Source organism: Arvicola amphibius, chromosome X, assembly GCF_903992535.2.
Source record: "Arvicola amphibius chromosome X, mArvAmp1.2, whole genome shotgun sequence".
Classification (NCBI taxonomy): domain Eukaryota; kingdom Metazoa; phylum Chordata; class Mammalia; order Rodentia; family Cricetidae; genus Arvicola; species Arvicola amphibius.
In genome coordinates this window covers 23418488-23434084 of record NC_052065.1, presented here as the reverse complement: position 1 = coordinate 23434084, position 15597 = coordinate 23418488, and the positions used below count along the sequence as shown (strand labels likewise).

The 15597-nt window shown below is 40.7% G+C and overlaps 2 protein-coding genes across 2 annotated transcripts in view; both read right to left on the bottom strand.

Annotated features, from left to right (window-relative positions):
• Positions 1–15372, bottom strand: part of Xk (X-linked Kx blood group) — a 43377-nt gene extending 28005 nt beyond the window's left edge. Inside the window, exons 1-2 of the mRNA XM_038316246.1 lie at positions 14981–15372; positions 6968–7230 (exon numbers count right to left, since the gene is read on the bottom strand). Coding sequence (XP_038172174.1) covers positions 6968–7230; positions 14981–15225 — 508 coding nt within the window. The 5' untranslated portion in view covers positions 15226–15372. The remainder of the gene's footprint in view (positions 1–6967; positions 7231–14980) is intronic.
• On the bottom strand, positions 2284–2664 carry LOC119804883 (histone H2A-Bbd type 1-like). Its single transcript, XM_038316655.1, has one exon. The coding sequence runs from the start codon at positions 2662–2664 to the stop codon at positions 2284–2286; it is 381 nt and encodes a 126-aa protein (XP_038172583.1).
• Positions 15373–15597: the final 225 nt, after the last annotated feature.

Below are 15597 nucleotides of genomic sequence, written 5' to 3'. Positions count from 1 at the left end.
AAAAATATCAGCTTGTGATCAGGGGAGCTGTCCATCTCTCCTGACGTTGCTGGGGAGAGGGAAGATGCAGTAGTAACGAGCAGGCGAGAATGAGCTAAGTTCACAGGGTGCTCTAAGGTTGATGGAAGGGAACTACTTTGGATAGAATGGTACAAGTGAGAACAGGGAGAATGGAGAAGAGGATCTAGGGGATCAAGAAAAACAAGCTATATATGAAAATGTCATAAGGAAACTCAATACTTAGAAGTTCATTAAAAAATAAGTTGGCGTTTTATAAGAGGCTTTACAAAGAAAGCTCTCCATGGAACCATGAATGTGTGTGGCAGAAATCTTGGGAAAAGGGTTTTGACACACACAAAAATATCATTGGGAATTATGTGGCAAAAGCTGTTTCAGGTTTCATAAGTACATCTTCCAGAGCCATAGCACAATTCTGGCACTTCATTCTACTATTATTCCTGTGAATGCATCAAGGCAAGTTGTGCTTTTCTACTTCTAATAAGCCAGGCATAGGGAACCACCAGAAAGAACAAAGAAGAGAAGCAAAGCCTGCTCACTGTACTCATTGTCATCTGCCTCTGTCCTCTGCATAATTAGTACTTTATTGTCCTATCCCTTGGACAGCAGAGGGTAGTAGTCATAGCTAGTAGTCCCAATACCCAACAATCACTGAGCACCAGGCACAGATAGATGCTTTTTGGAAAAGTGGCCTGAGCTGGTGTTGACAGGAAAGCACTATGCAGCTATTATAGGAAACCAAAGAAGGGAGATTCTTATCTTCTAAACTCCACATGAAGAACTCACTGCCCAGAGGAAACAGGGAATGTCCAAGATCACATGGAAAGAAAGTGGTGCACTGGGACCTGAAACTGAAGTCTTCTGATTCTGTTGTGAAAGTTGACTGGACATCCTCTGAGAAGTCCTGTCTAAAGGGCCAACAGCAGCATAGCGGGGAATACCAGGACCTGATGAACAGTGAAAACTTGAAGTGTGGACATTCACAGGCAGGGGCATAGATTGTTGGCACACTTAATTTGGGTTCTAGAACTAAGTGAAAACAGCACTTGAGAGTGTTAATAATAATCCCATGGACTTTCTGTGAAAGACCAGGGACAAAATTTATATATAATTCAGAAAAACTCTTCAGACACAGGCTCACCCTTTGATGACACTGCATTGCTCTATGACATGCACCACCACTGACAACCCACAGCCTCCTTCTGAGAATGACACTGCCATTCAGCTGACAACTGAAGATCTGTATAGGTTCATTAATGTTCTGCTTAAATTATATGTTAGTTAGGTAATAGCATTTATATACTGGTGTTATTTAGTTTACCAGTATGCCTAAGACTGGAGGTGCATGACTTTAGTCCCAGAACTTGAGAGACACAAGCAGGTCTATCTCTGTGAGTTTGAGGCCAACCTGGTCTACATAGTGAGTTTTAGGACAGCCAGGGCTATGTAGAGGGACCTTTCCCCAAGAAAAAAAGAAAAGAATGATTCAAAAGCATATATACATATATTCCACATCTTAGTACTATACCTACTAATCCTTGTGCAAAGCTTTCAGAACGAGGCAAAAAAATTAAAATCTAAAAGAAAACCCAGACTATATTTCCTAGTTTGCGCATTTCCTTCTGGTTTCACCATCACCGTTCAGTGCTCTGTGAACACTCCTGACCCTCGAAGCTCATGCCAACGGTGTTCCACTTTCCATGGTCTCCTCTATCTCAAGTCTTCTGACCCGAGATCTTCCCACCAAAGAAACATTTCCTACCACAGTCCATGTCTTCATCCACCACTCTCCAGTTAGCAGCATTGCACTGGGAATCCAATGTGCCTGGGAGGCCCAACCCAGATTTCTAGGCTCCCAAGGCTTCCCATGCTCACAGCCTCCTAGGACTGCTTCTCTGCCCTCTACCCCAGCCAAATCCTCCTTCCAGGGCGACCTGTGTTCACACCTCACCAGGACCCCTTTCTCTTATCAAGACCTCTTTCTCTCTTGACCACCTCCTCCCACCAAGACCACTGCTCACAGAGTACCCTGTTAGAAATTTTCCCTGGAAATCAAATCCCCAATACTGACCACAGCTCCAAACGCATCAACACCCTCCTGGGTATTTCTCTAGTCCAAACAACAAACAAAAAAGAGTCAGAACCACTGGCTTCAGTTTAGATGCTTTAATAGCATGTTTGATTAGTCCCCCAGCTAGAACAACATTGTGACTGGTTGAGGTTGAAGGGTTGGTAGATCCTCCAACCTCCGAGACCTAGGCACCATCAGTTCTCATTGAGTTCTGACGTCTCTTCACCCAGAGATCTGGGGTCTCCGAAGAGTTCGTGGAGCTGCTCGTTGTTCTCTACCACTTGATACACGTGTTCTAGGGTGATGCGCTTCCTGCCGTTGGTGTGGGCCTCCTCGCCAGCCAGATCAAGGATATTAGATGTAAGGTACTCGAGCACACGGGCTAGGAATACTGGTGCAGAAGAGCTCAGGCGGCGGGAATACCTGCCCTCTCGCAGGTAGTGGTCTACCCGGCTAACAGGAAATTGAAGCTCTGCTCTGGTGCAGCGGGAGGTGTTGCATCTGCGGGAAATGTTGTGTCTTCTGGAAGTGTTGCCTTTGCAGGAGATGTTTCCTCTGGGTCTTCTTACAGCCATGGTGCTCATTTTAAGAGATTGGCTGAACTCCACAGCTCTTCTGGCCTGGGTCTCTCATAATAACCAACCCTCTGAACTACACATGTATTTATCTATTCAGGAGAGGTCTTTGTTACAACACAGACTTTATGAGGTCAATGGTATTCACTGAGCTCTGATGGCCAGCACAGAAATGCCCATATTAGGAAACTGCTCATCTTTTCATGTGTGTGTCATACATATACATGTGTACATGTTGCATATGTGAGTGTTTGTGTGAGTGTGTGTGGTGTGTGTGTGTGTGTGTGTGTGTGTGTGTGTGTGACCTGAATTTGTTATCTGGAATCATCCTTGATCACTTTTCTATCTTTATTTACTGAGACAAGATCTCTCAATTCAAGTCAGCGCTCACCAATACAGAGAGTCTTACTGGCCACCTTGCTTGAGAGATCCTGCCTTAGCCTTTCACAGCTGGAAATACAGGCAAGCCACCAAGCCCACCTGGTTACATCCTCTTTTTATGGGAACCCTTTCTATTGATTTTTATATTCTGACAAGACCTATGCGTCAATGGAAAACTCCTACCCAGAGGATGAAACTCCAGGTTATGTATCAGACTCTAGCTTTCTCTCAATTGATAGAGTCACCTTAGTGTTCCCAATCAGTATTCCTGTTCATAGGTTTTACTCTTCTTTGAACTGCTTATCACATTTGCCATTTCATTTAACATTTGCCAAATGTTTGCATGTTAATTATTTAACAGGTGTTCATATCTCCTTGAGGATTTTGATTTTACAATTTTAGATCATCTTAATTCCCCCCCCCCCTTGTTTTGGAGCACATACACAAATATACTTAACTGATTTACTTTATCTGAGACACTTTACAGATATTTCCAGTTCAATGACAGAAATGTACTCCCATGCCTACCCTTTTCATCAGTTCATGTGACTCCTATATATCAACAGAACACTTAAAATTTATTTTTACCATGTAGTCATTGTACCAATTAATGGATTTTTTTCAAATTTTAAATATTTATTTATTGGGGAGCATAATGTTCTAGCAAGCATTTGGGAGTCAGGGAACAACTTGAGGAGTTGGTTCTCTCTTTCCACCATGTGGAAGTCACTAGTGTAAGTTCTGGTCTGGGGCTCCATCTTTGGAGGCGGCCCCTGTGCTCACCAAACCTGACCCCTCCCTGAGGAGGGGCAAGGCAACCTGCCAAATCTTGACCCCTCCCCCAAGAAAGGGCAAGGCAACCCGCCAAAACCTTGACCCCTTCCCCAAGGAGGGGCAAGACAGTCCCACCCCTGCGCCTGCCAAAACCTTGACCCCTCCCCCGAGGAGGGCCAAGACAGCCCACCAAAACCTTGACCACTCCCCCAGTCTATTTAAACTGCTCCTGGAAAAAGTCTCAGTGTGGCCTTTTCTCCCCACCCCTCCACCCGTTACCCCTACCCCCATCCCTCCCCAACCCCAACCCCCCACTTCCCCCACCCCCAAATTCCCACCTGAGAATGTAGAAATCCCATTAAACCTGGATATCCTTTAATTCAGCTCTATGTCATTTGGCTTGATTGGGATTTTTGCACAGGCACAGAGCTTGCATTAGGAAAATTCCTAACAACTAGGTGTAGAGACAAGTGCTCTTAACAGTTAAGTCATCTCTCCAGCCCTTGTGTAAAGTTCTTTTTGATTCTGTTTTTACTATTGTGTTTTCTTCATTTCTAATTTAGTGTGCTGGCTTTTTTCCCTCTATCCCTTTACAGTTGATAAATTATTGTCCATAGTTAACAACAGTGACTGACACTTTTCTGGTTCTGTTCTATTTTCTATTAAGATAAAGTTTACATAACATAAAATTTACCATCTTAGCCAGTTACAAAATTTGGTGTCAACTGGCAATGTTATCAAACTGTTAGTATCCAACCATGGGCACTGCCCATGGAAACTGCTTCCTGGAAACCAGATTCAAACATCCTTACAGTTCTCATACCTCCAATCCTTTGCAGAGTAGCTTTAAGGTATTATGAGGTCTGATGCCCCAGTCTGGTATCAAACTCTTATATAGACATGGACAGCCTTGAATTTCTGATAATTGTGCCTCCACCTCCCAAATGCTGAATTATAGGCATGTGTCACCATACCTGGTTTATTCTGTGCTAGTGTAAGGGATCAAACCCAGAGAGCTTCAGGCAAGTTTAGGCAAGCAGTCTAGCGACTAGGCCACATTCAAGACTTCCACCCCTTTTTGAGACAGAGTATCTCTCATATATAGCAGACTGAAAACAAGGAATCTTAGACTTCTTATTTTCCTGTTCTAAGCCCTGTAGTAAAGTGTGCACCACCACACTTGGTTTGTGTGGTTCTGGGGACTGAACTCAGTGCTTCACGCATGCTAAGTAAACACTCTACCTACTGAGCTATGATACATTCCTAGCCCCTTTTGTGTTTCTTCCATTTCTTTTTCTTTTTTCTATGGTAATGAAAACTGAACTGAAGGCCATGCACTTGCTAAGTAAGCACTCTTCCACAGACCCGCATTCCTAGTCCTACCTTCTGACATCCATTGAAAACAGACTTAACTCCCTTTATGCACTCATCTCAGTACTCTTTCTTATATCTTCAGGTCTGTTCTTTGGTCTACTTTTTGAGATAGTTTTAACATCCCTTTTTTCATGATCTAAATAGAATCTTTAAATATGTTCATTTTTTAAAAACTCTAAATCTTAAATTAAAAAAATATCACAGAATCTTGCTTCTTGTACAGAGAGCTTCCATGACTATAACTGTGGCAGGAACCTGAAAATACTCTTTAGCATCTCTTCTGTTTTACCTTCATATCTAATTAGTCATCAGTCATTCCTTTTCCATATCTTTAATATTGGCTAACACTTTAAATCTTAAGATGCTCTATATTGTTTTTCCTTAGTCTCTGCCTCATTGGCCATTTTTAAATATAAAATCTATGTTCTGGAAAACTCTGACTCATTTCCAACCTTGGTTAGAATCCACAAAGTCTCCTTAACTTTTACTTTGCATACTTTATCAGAAGTAAAATAAATACACGATTAATCATTTATTTCACGTCTGTCATTTTCTTTCAAGGTGACAGGAGCCTGTCCATTTCATTAACACTTTATTGTCAGAGACAAGCGCAGAGACTAGAACACAGAACATACTCAATAGATCCTCATTGCATCCATGAATTAAACCCCACAAATCTAATCTTAGCTCACGGTTCCTCTAGTAGACTGTAGGTATGATTTCCCTCTTCAAGCAGATGAAAAGAACACCCTCTACCTCATGGGACACCACGAGAAACAAATGCTACGAGGTTCAGCACAGTACCTGCCATAAAATAAGTGTCCATGGAACAATCGCTATTACAGCTAACTTTACCTCCTACAGTAAAATACAGAAGGGTACCCTCAAGCAAGACGAATGGTAAGCTGTCTGAACCTTCCCAAAGCAGAACAATCTTAGAATTCTAACCTGGGTTTAAGAGCAACATATCCTCTAAGATCCCATTGACTTGATTAAGCTTCTGCTGACTAAACTGAGGGAGTCAAAAACTGCCCACCTTATCCAAAATGAAATTTCACAGGGACAGGGTGTGTTATTTGTTAACTATACAAAAACTTTGTAATAGTACATGATGTTATTTACATAAACTAGGCACAATAGACAAATCCACAGAAACAGCAAGAAGATTCACGGTTGCTAAGGACAAGAGAACAAGGAAAAAATAGTGACTGTTAATGTATAGGTTACTTCTATGTTCTAAATTTTAGAGTCTAATATGATAGGTAACAGTTATGTTGGCATAACACTATAAATATACTAAAACTACTGAATTTGCTTTACAAATTAGACTGCAGTTAAAAAGAAAATAACCCTCTAGCTATCATGTAGCTTGCTCAAGACCACAAAAATGACTCAGTTTCACACCTGGAAGCAGTACCATGCTGTAAAGGAAGCCTAAACTCTGCCCACATGGACAAGAGGTCAGTCCCTAAGAACATATCAGTATATGAGTCTTCAATGAATTCTAACTCCCACATATTTGAGCCACCTCAACTGGTCCACACTAGAGCACAGATGAACTTATCCTTTTGAGCCCTGACCAAAATACAGATTCATAAGCCCCCTCCTCCAAAAAGTGTTACCATTTTAACTCTTGGGAGTTTAGGTTAGCAAAGAGAACACAGATTCAGAACAAATGAACATCTAAATGGATTTCACCTAAATAAAAATTGTTTTGCTTTTCAGTTTGAACCTCAAATGAAAGCAGAAAATAAAAAAAAACATGCATACATACCTCTTTCAGTAGTGATGGCCTGCTGCAAGACGGTAATATACAGCTGTAGGGTCAGTTGTGGGGCAGAGCCTAGGAAAGCCTGGATCACTGATGCCCGACTGAAGGCAGAACGGTGGGTAAACATCTTGCCTTCTGCCTGGCCCACCTCCTTCTCAACCTCCTCTGAGAGGCCATCTTTTGGCATCTGTCGTTTCTTAGTGATGCTCACATAAGGCTCTTCATTCGGGTTGGACTGACAGTAGAGGCAAACGACTTCAAAACACCTAGAAACAAATTGAGTCATTGCAATTAGTGACTGGCAGAATTCTGTCCTTTCTCAGTCATCTTGTTTTCACTTAGCCTGATTCTCAAACCCTTGCCCGGCTATTCTAAATCTCTCCAAATCATTCGCTCTAAGGATCAGTTCTTAGGGGGTCAGTCTTCTACAAGGCCTCCAGTAGACCATTGGGAATTGAGCGAGAATCAAGAAAAGGTGACACTGAAAGCTACCAAGGCAAAGAAAACAAGACAATGGGAAGCAGTTAACACTCTAGAGCCACAGAAAAATGGTTAGCTTTTCTTCCTGACATACATTACCTGTGCAGCTGTAGATAAAGCCCTTAGATTCTGAACTTTCCCTCTCAATAATAAAATAGAGAAAGTACATACTTTGTCATCCTGCTATGAAAGAGGACTAAAGGGTAGAGAGCTGTGTGTAAACCTTCCACATAAAACTGATGCCACAAACCAGCCTAGTTAAAAAAGGATGTGCAGGCTCACTTAATCATTTCAGCACTCCCTAGAGTCTAGAGGCTGGGGAAGAATAATTGTCAAGCATTCAAGGCCAGTGTTGGCTATACAGTGAGTTACAGAGGAGCCTGGGCTACAATAAGGTTGAGAGATGGTGGAGGAAGCGGGGATGGAGGGAGGGAGGAAGGTAGGGAGGGAAGGAGGAGGGGAACATGAAGATGAATGAAATTAGGTACTTTTATAGCACATAGTCGCTAAATGCTTGGCATTTAGAATTCATTGAAAGACACAACATATTATCTATTTCTTTATCCTAATAATCCCATATTGGCCATGGTAAATTCAAACATGCCTGGGGTTGGCAAATGTCTTATTTAAGGAGTCCCAAGCCTGCTCTAGGGACACATTCTTAAGGAACCAGTGTCTAAAATTTTTGTCTCTAGATAATATTATAGACAGACACTGATGGAAAGAAAAAGTACTGGTGGCTATGATTTGTTTAAAGCAAATACACAGACACACACATACACACACACACACACACAGAGAGAGAGAGAGAGAGAGAGAGAGAGAGAGAGAGAGAGAGAGAGAGAGAGACTGAGACAGATTTGATGGATGGATCAATGGAAAGATACATGAAACAAAATGTTAATTACAGAATCTAGGTTGCAGGTACTTGGGTGTACAAGTCAATAAGATTTTCTTCTGCATGTTTGAAAGCTTACATAACGAAATGCTAGGAAAAACAAATTTTCCCTTAGTTTTAAACATTGATTTTTATGCCCTAAAACAGGCACTTTCATAACAATCTTACAATGCTGCTAGATTTTATGGCTTCACTGGGTTTATTGAATGTTGTTAACTTTCTAATATCACCTGGAGGTATCTATGACAACCTAAGTACATTTATAATTTGAAATAGTAAATTGAAACCTTCTTTTTGATGCAAGAAAAGAAATACAACAACCTTTCTGGTAAACACGAAGTGGACAGATTTCACGAATATTACCTTTGTTCACTTGTTTCTAGGGGGGAAGAAAGTGTGTGGTTTCTGTATTGGGGAAGTCTGTCTACTGTCTTGTAATATATATTCAATCAAAGATGATTGTTGGACCATATTGAAAGTGACCAGGCATAGAAGATCGAATAAAATGGTCATGGTATTTATTCTCAGTGGTGATGACAGCAGATATAGTTTACTAAATCTGTCTACTATCTATCTTGTAATATGTTTTCAATCAAAGATGTTTTAATATATTTTATCAAGGCATGACAGTATAGTCTAGTTTGTTTGGAAGAAAAATGATAATACTTTTTAGTTTATGAATTCAAGACTACCTCCTCCAAAATTTAAACCTTTGACTGACAATGAACACCCCTGTTAATATTGTTAGACAACCAAAAGTGGCAAGGTGTAGAAGAGAGGATAACGTGGTTGTGATATTTATTCTCAGAGGTGATAATAGCAGATGTACTTTACTAGATAGCTTGAAGACTCCCACTCCATTCATTCAGAGGTGCTCACTATCTAGACGGGATAATGGAGCATATACAGAATAATATAATATGTAACACAACGATATTTATGTTGTACTTTTGGTTCACATGATAGTTTCTGATATACCAACTCACAAAGAAACCTTACAAAAGAATTTAAACCAGCACCATTTCTAATAGCAAAATAATGGGATTATTTTAGAGGTCCTCAAAATGAAAGGATAAATAAATATATACAAGCACATCCATTCAATTAAATACTATGTTGTTCTCAAAACCAACAGTTTAGGAAAATGTCTAATATAAATAGCATAAGACTTTTGGGCTGGTGAGATGGCTTAGTGGTGAAGGTGCTTGCTACCAAACCCGAGCACTTGAGTTTAATCCCTGGGTTTCTGTTAAGTGGTGAAAGAAGAGAATAGATTCTCCCAAGTTGTCCTCTGACCTTCACACATGCACCAAGGTATGTGTGAAGCATATGTACATGCACGCAAACACACACACAAATACACAATTAATCAAATTTACTTTTTCAAAGAAATTAAAATCCTGGGCTTGGAATAGAGTCTGCTCAGCATGTATTAGGCCCTGGATTCAATCCATAATAATCTAATTTATTAAAATAAAAATACATTTATCATATTTGAAAAAATATTTTATCATATTTGATAAGGAAGCATTTTTTCAGTTTTTTTCCTTTTGTTAAATTAATTTTTATTGAGCTCTACATTTTTCTCTGCTCCCCTCACTGCCTGTCCCCTCCTCTTCAACCCTCTCCCAAGGTTCCCATGCTCCCAATTTACTCAGGAGATCTTGTCTTTTTCTACTTCCCACGTACATTAGATCTATGTAAGTCTCTCTTAGGGTCCTCATTGTTGTCTAAGTTCTCCGGGATTGGGAAGCAAAGTTTAAGAGAAAGTTCAAACATATATTCACACAAACATACACATAAACAGTGAAATGACAGAACTGAATTATAGTGACTCAAAAGTGCCAATTGTGAAAAAGAAATTGTGTAAACAAGTTGTTAAACAACTAGTACATTGGTCAGACTTGACGAGGATAAATACATTTTGTAAATTAGTAAACTGCTGAAATTTGGATTCATTTTTCCTGACAGTTTACAATCATACCCCATATAATTTCTAGCAAGGATATAAAACAAAGCATTAAGAATTACTCTCTTTAGGCAGCTAAATTAAAGATTTCATTTTCTTCACTGTATAAAAATATTTTGTTTCTCTGTTATTTTAACAAATATTCTTTACTTGTGATATAAAAGTTAAACTTAGAGATTTTAAAGACCAAAATAAACAAGCAAAAGGTAGAGCATGCAAAAGCTGCTCTATGAAATGAATGAATAAGGGTTTGTAGAAAAATGAAATTCTATTGATGTTTGAGGAGAGTATATAAAATAGGGATCATTTATAGAATTTTTTTAAATGAAACTTGAGATCAACTTATGCAAATGACAAAGTTTACAGAAAAAAAAAATAACAGCACAGGAAGCTCAAATGTTGGAGCCTCTCACAATCCACTGCTTTCCCCAAGTGATATATTTGTCTTTTTCTTCCTTTCAGACAGGGTCTCTCTATGTTGTCCTGGCTGTCCTGGAGCTCACTATGTAGACCAGGCTGGCCTCGAACTCATAGAGATCCACCTGCCTCTGCCTCTGAGTGCTGGGATTAAAGGTATACACCAACATGCCTGACATATCTTAACAAAGCTTCAAACATTGTATCTTATAAATTTATGAACTGTCCCAAGACATCTTACCACTACTACTAAAATCTTGCTACTATTTATAAAAACTAAGAAACAAACTACTGTTTTCTTAAAATTCGGCCAAGACTTATCTAATTATTCCAATGTTGCTTCGAGGGTTGGTTTTAATTGTTGTTTCTCTGCATGAGCTACTTGAATAAAATCACCCAAGGTAAGGGCTAAGGATGTAGGTCAGTGGTAGAGGAGCAACATCCTTCATAAAGATTATTCAAGGTAATTTTTCAATATCACATACTCCATTGGTCAGGGAGCTTTTGTGTAATGTAAGTATTTTAGGTTCTATAGGCTATCAGGGTCTCTGCTCAACTCTGACTCTGCAGACAAATAATATATAAAGGAATGACTACATATAGTTATATTCCAATAAAACCTTATTTACGGGGGCTGGAGAGATGGCTCAGAGGTTAAGAACACTGAGTGTTCTTCCAGAGGTCCTGGAGTTCAATTCCCAGCAATCACATGGTGGTTCACAACCATCTGTAATGAGATCTGGCGCCCTCTTCTGGCCTGCAGGCATATATGGAGGCCAAATGTTGTAAACATAATAAATGAATCTTAAAAAAGAAAGAAAATAGAAAAAAAATTTATTTACCAAAACAGGTGGTGGCATGATTTGGCCAGTGGAGCACCTCATGATGATCTTTGCTGTAGATACTTAGTAATTTGATCATTTTTTTCATTCAGTTCCATTTCCTAGCATAATATAATTCATTTGTTAATCATAACAGCAGCTTGTCCCCTAGGTAAAACTAGGCATGTTGGTGGCAGTGCAAATTACTTGAGGTACCAAAGACCCCAATGAAAATACTTTTTCCAAAGAAACATTATGATTTCCTACAAGCCATATATTATGTTCATGTGAGGCACATGCTCTGAGAAGTGACATCAGAGACCTATGCTGGTTAAACAGAAACTATTGTGAAAACTTTGACAAGCCACTTGCTTAATCTCCAGAGTCTCAATGCCTGGACCAGAGAAATAAGACTGTGCCAGTTAGCTCACAGGGTTTTACTACAGGTGCATTTACTCTGCAAAGGAAAGAAATGCGTTTCAAATATGGACTGCTATTGTTTTTTATTTTTTAAGTTCCCTATAGAGAAATACTACTATGAGTCACTTTGCTATGTTCTATGACATATTTAGACTGTTTTAACCTGTATCTTCTAAACCTAGGTTTTGTTCAACCTCTCATTTTGTCTGCTAAATTGTGCTAGTAATAAAAATGGGGAGATTTACTGTTGTCAGTCTGAACTAATTACTGAACTAACTATGAAAGCTAACATAACTGTGAGAATAATAGGAAACATAGGGTAAAAGATAGTCTCCCTTTGGTTTTTCCAGAATATTTAGTATAACTTAAAGATTTTCCTTCAAACTGGAAAAAAAGATAATTCAAGACACTATCCAAAGTTCATATTAGAAAGAACTATATAAACTGTAGCTAAACATTTAAATATATGACTAAAATTATAATAAATAAATGAACTAAATAGTTGTGCCAATGACTCCCTGAAGTAATAAAGGGGTAGAAGTGAGCTAACAGTTATAGCCCATAATCATTAGTGTAAGGTATTGCAGACATCCATCTTCCCATACTAAGGATCTGACATATTAAGGCAAGCACTATATAGGATAAAATATGTATGCACTTTAATTGGGTCATATTGTATGAACTCAATAACAGCATCTCCCTAAAAATGGTAGTTTGGCTACCCTAACTTGAGTAGAAGTAAACTGCCCCCAAACAACTTGAAAATATTACTAAAAACCATTGCTAGGGGGTAAAAGGGAAGAAGTGTTGTGATTCCCTTGTTTGCGGGAATAACTGGATCTTTCTGAAAAGCTGATGATTTCAGAGTTCAAATTAGAATCTGTCATTAGGAAGAAATGTCAGTAATAATTTTTAAGTCATGTTAACCAAAAATTAACAAATTTCCTTTTTATTTGCAAGCTAAGGGTCTTGAAACCTTATTTTGTGTATCTCTTTTCAAAGATCGTGAGTTCATTACTTCTTGACACAAATCAGCTAATATCAGAATGAGACTCCTTAATAAAGTTTTTAAAGTACATTGATGACTGAAGAATACCAAAGAATTTATAATACAGGAGAAATTTGTCATATGTTCATATTTAGGAGGAAAAAAAAACCCTAAACTCACACTCTTCCATTCAGTACTATTGTTCTTAACATCTTAATATACTCCCTTGAACTCTAGATTATAGCTGCTGTTTTTACAAGCAATATTCTATCAGCTTTGTCTTGAGGTACTCTTAACATTAAGAGACACTTCTAAATGACAGCAATGATAGAGGATTCTTACTTGCCTGGTTAGTTTTGATTGTTTATTTTTTTTAATTTTGCTCACAAATGACTAACCATTTAAAGCTTTGAAGATGGAACTGCTGATAAAGTGTACTGAACACTCTACTTTCTTTTAGAGAACACAGAGAACATAATGAACCTAATTGCCTTTTGGAAGGAAGCCTTGGGTACATGCTCCAGAGCCTCATTTGCTCCTTGTATAAAATGGGGACAGGGATTGAGAGCGCCTATAGCATTGGCGGAGCACGGGTTTAGTATGCCTAAGGTCCTTGATGCAACTTTCAGCACCAAAATAATAGATATGCCGTAAACAAATGCAAGAGTCAATCAGCTAAGGCATGGAGGAGTGAACCAAACCCCTCAGCACCAGCAACCTTTGTGAATTCTCAGTTCCCCAAGCCACTCCGCCCAAATATGAGTTTCCTCCCCACAGATGACATTAAATGATGAATGCCTTGTCAAAAGTCAAACCTCACTTTGCTTCTTGAGCAGGGGCACTAGCAGGGCCACAGGGCTTGCTTAGGAACATGGGTTCCCTACTAGCTAATTGATTGCCATGCTTTCTAAGTACCCCTAACCCAATTTTCTGATGCCTCCCTGACTGTCAGCAGCAGTTTCTCACTACTACCAGCATAGATTTCTTGTCCTTTCTAGGAATCGCTAGTTCTTGAAGAATGGGGAACCTGTTTACCGAGTTTGCCATAACTGTTAAACTGCACAGTACAGTAAGCTAAAATGGTTGTGTTTAAAGTAGCATGCAAACTTTTAATATTGTGAATGCTTTTTTAATCTGAACATAAACTTTTACTTTCACATTTCCCCAAGTAAGATAAAAGATAGGAAAATAATACATTTAAATTCCCTTCAAGTTCTGAGATTAAAATCAGGTCTATTTCATTACTGTGTACTTCTTGTTTTGTGTTCATAGAGATTAATTCTCAGGGCTAAGGATTTAGCCCGGTGGTAGAGCATTTGCCTAGCCTGTACCAGGCCCTGGATTGAATCCACAGCACCACAAAGAGCCACAACAACTTCTCCCCCTAGAAATGGCATTAACAGTTTTTCTTAACATAGTAACTTCCTGTCTTCAAGGCACATTGTGTCTCAGACTTCATGACTATATTAGAAATTGGGCAGACTCAGAAGACATCTCTGGTACCGTATGTTTTCATGCTAGACAATAATCATCACGCTAAGAGAAAAGTAGAGCTCATGAATTTCTAGACTTCTGTATATGAATTAAATAAATTTTAACAAAGCACTTAGAGTAGTGCCTGGTACACACTCTAAGTGCCATGTGCTTGATAAACTAAATTAAATGACCCATAAAGGCTCTGACTTTAACCGCGCTTAGAGTAACTTCTAAAGACCACACATGCCAATCCTGCAGAAGTCCACTTGACCACAGAGAAAGACACGTATTTTTAGGAGACCAAAAAAGGCAAAGACTGCTTCTCTTTTTGAGCAAATTCAAGTTAACATTGGCAATTCCATCTATGGGTTCTGAAATCCAGGACATCTCCAGAGACTGGAATGGGAAGGTTTGGGCAAGCAGGGCATGTCAACCCTGGTTCTGGCCATCTGTCCCCTTCAGGAAGGCCTCTTCCCCAGCTGGGGCAGTAGAGGGGGGACCGGCCAGGGGCTGTGGCCTAAGGGCGGATTCTGGGTTCCGCACGCACCTGAACAGGGGGCCGAGCTGGAGCAGGTGCATGAGCAGCACCAGTGGCCTATCGCGGCTGAGGTCGCGGTGGACGAAGAGGAGCGTGAACTGCACCAGAGCACAGGGCATCAGGGAGAAGAGCAGCGTCAGCGCCTGCCACATGCGGTCCCCATCGGAGCGGTAGGTGCTGCTCAGGTAGAGCGCCGCTATCGTCTCGGCCACGAACAGGAACAGGGACGCTAACACCGAGGCCGGGAATTTCATCTCCGCGCCTCAGAGACTCGCCCCGCGGGTGGCGGCGGCGGCGACGGCCGCGGCGGTGACGGTTCACCGAGCGGTTCCCAGCATTCCCGGCCCTGAGCCGGTGGCGCGCAGCGTAGCCCGCCGAGGGCTCGCGGGCCCCGCGCAAGCCTGAGCCCAGCCTGGGGGCAACTGCCACAGGGGGGTGGGGCGGGCAGCGTGGCTCCGCTCGGACACGCCCACGCGCACTGTGCGCAACCGCCAGCGCGCGCCACAAGCTCGCGGTGGCGCGGGGGACAATGTTCCGGGCGGGTCGCGAACCCGCGCCTTCTGACGGCAGCTGCCTGAGCACGCCAGGAGGCCGCCAACAAAGCTGGCCCGCGCGCAGCCTCTGGG

Excerpts from the sequence above, each read along its gene's own strand:
- LOC119804883 (XM_038316655.1), bottom strand. The coding sequence starts at position 2,664 with ATGGCTGTAAGAAGACCCAGAGGAAACATCTCCTGCAAAGGCAACACT.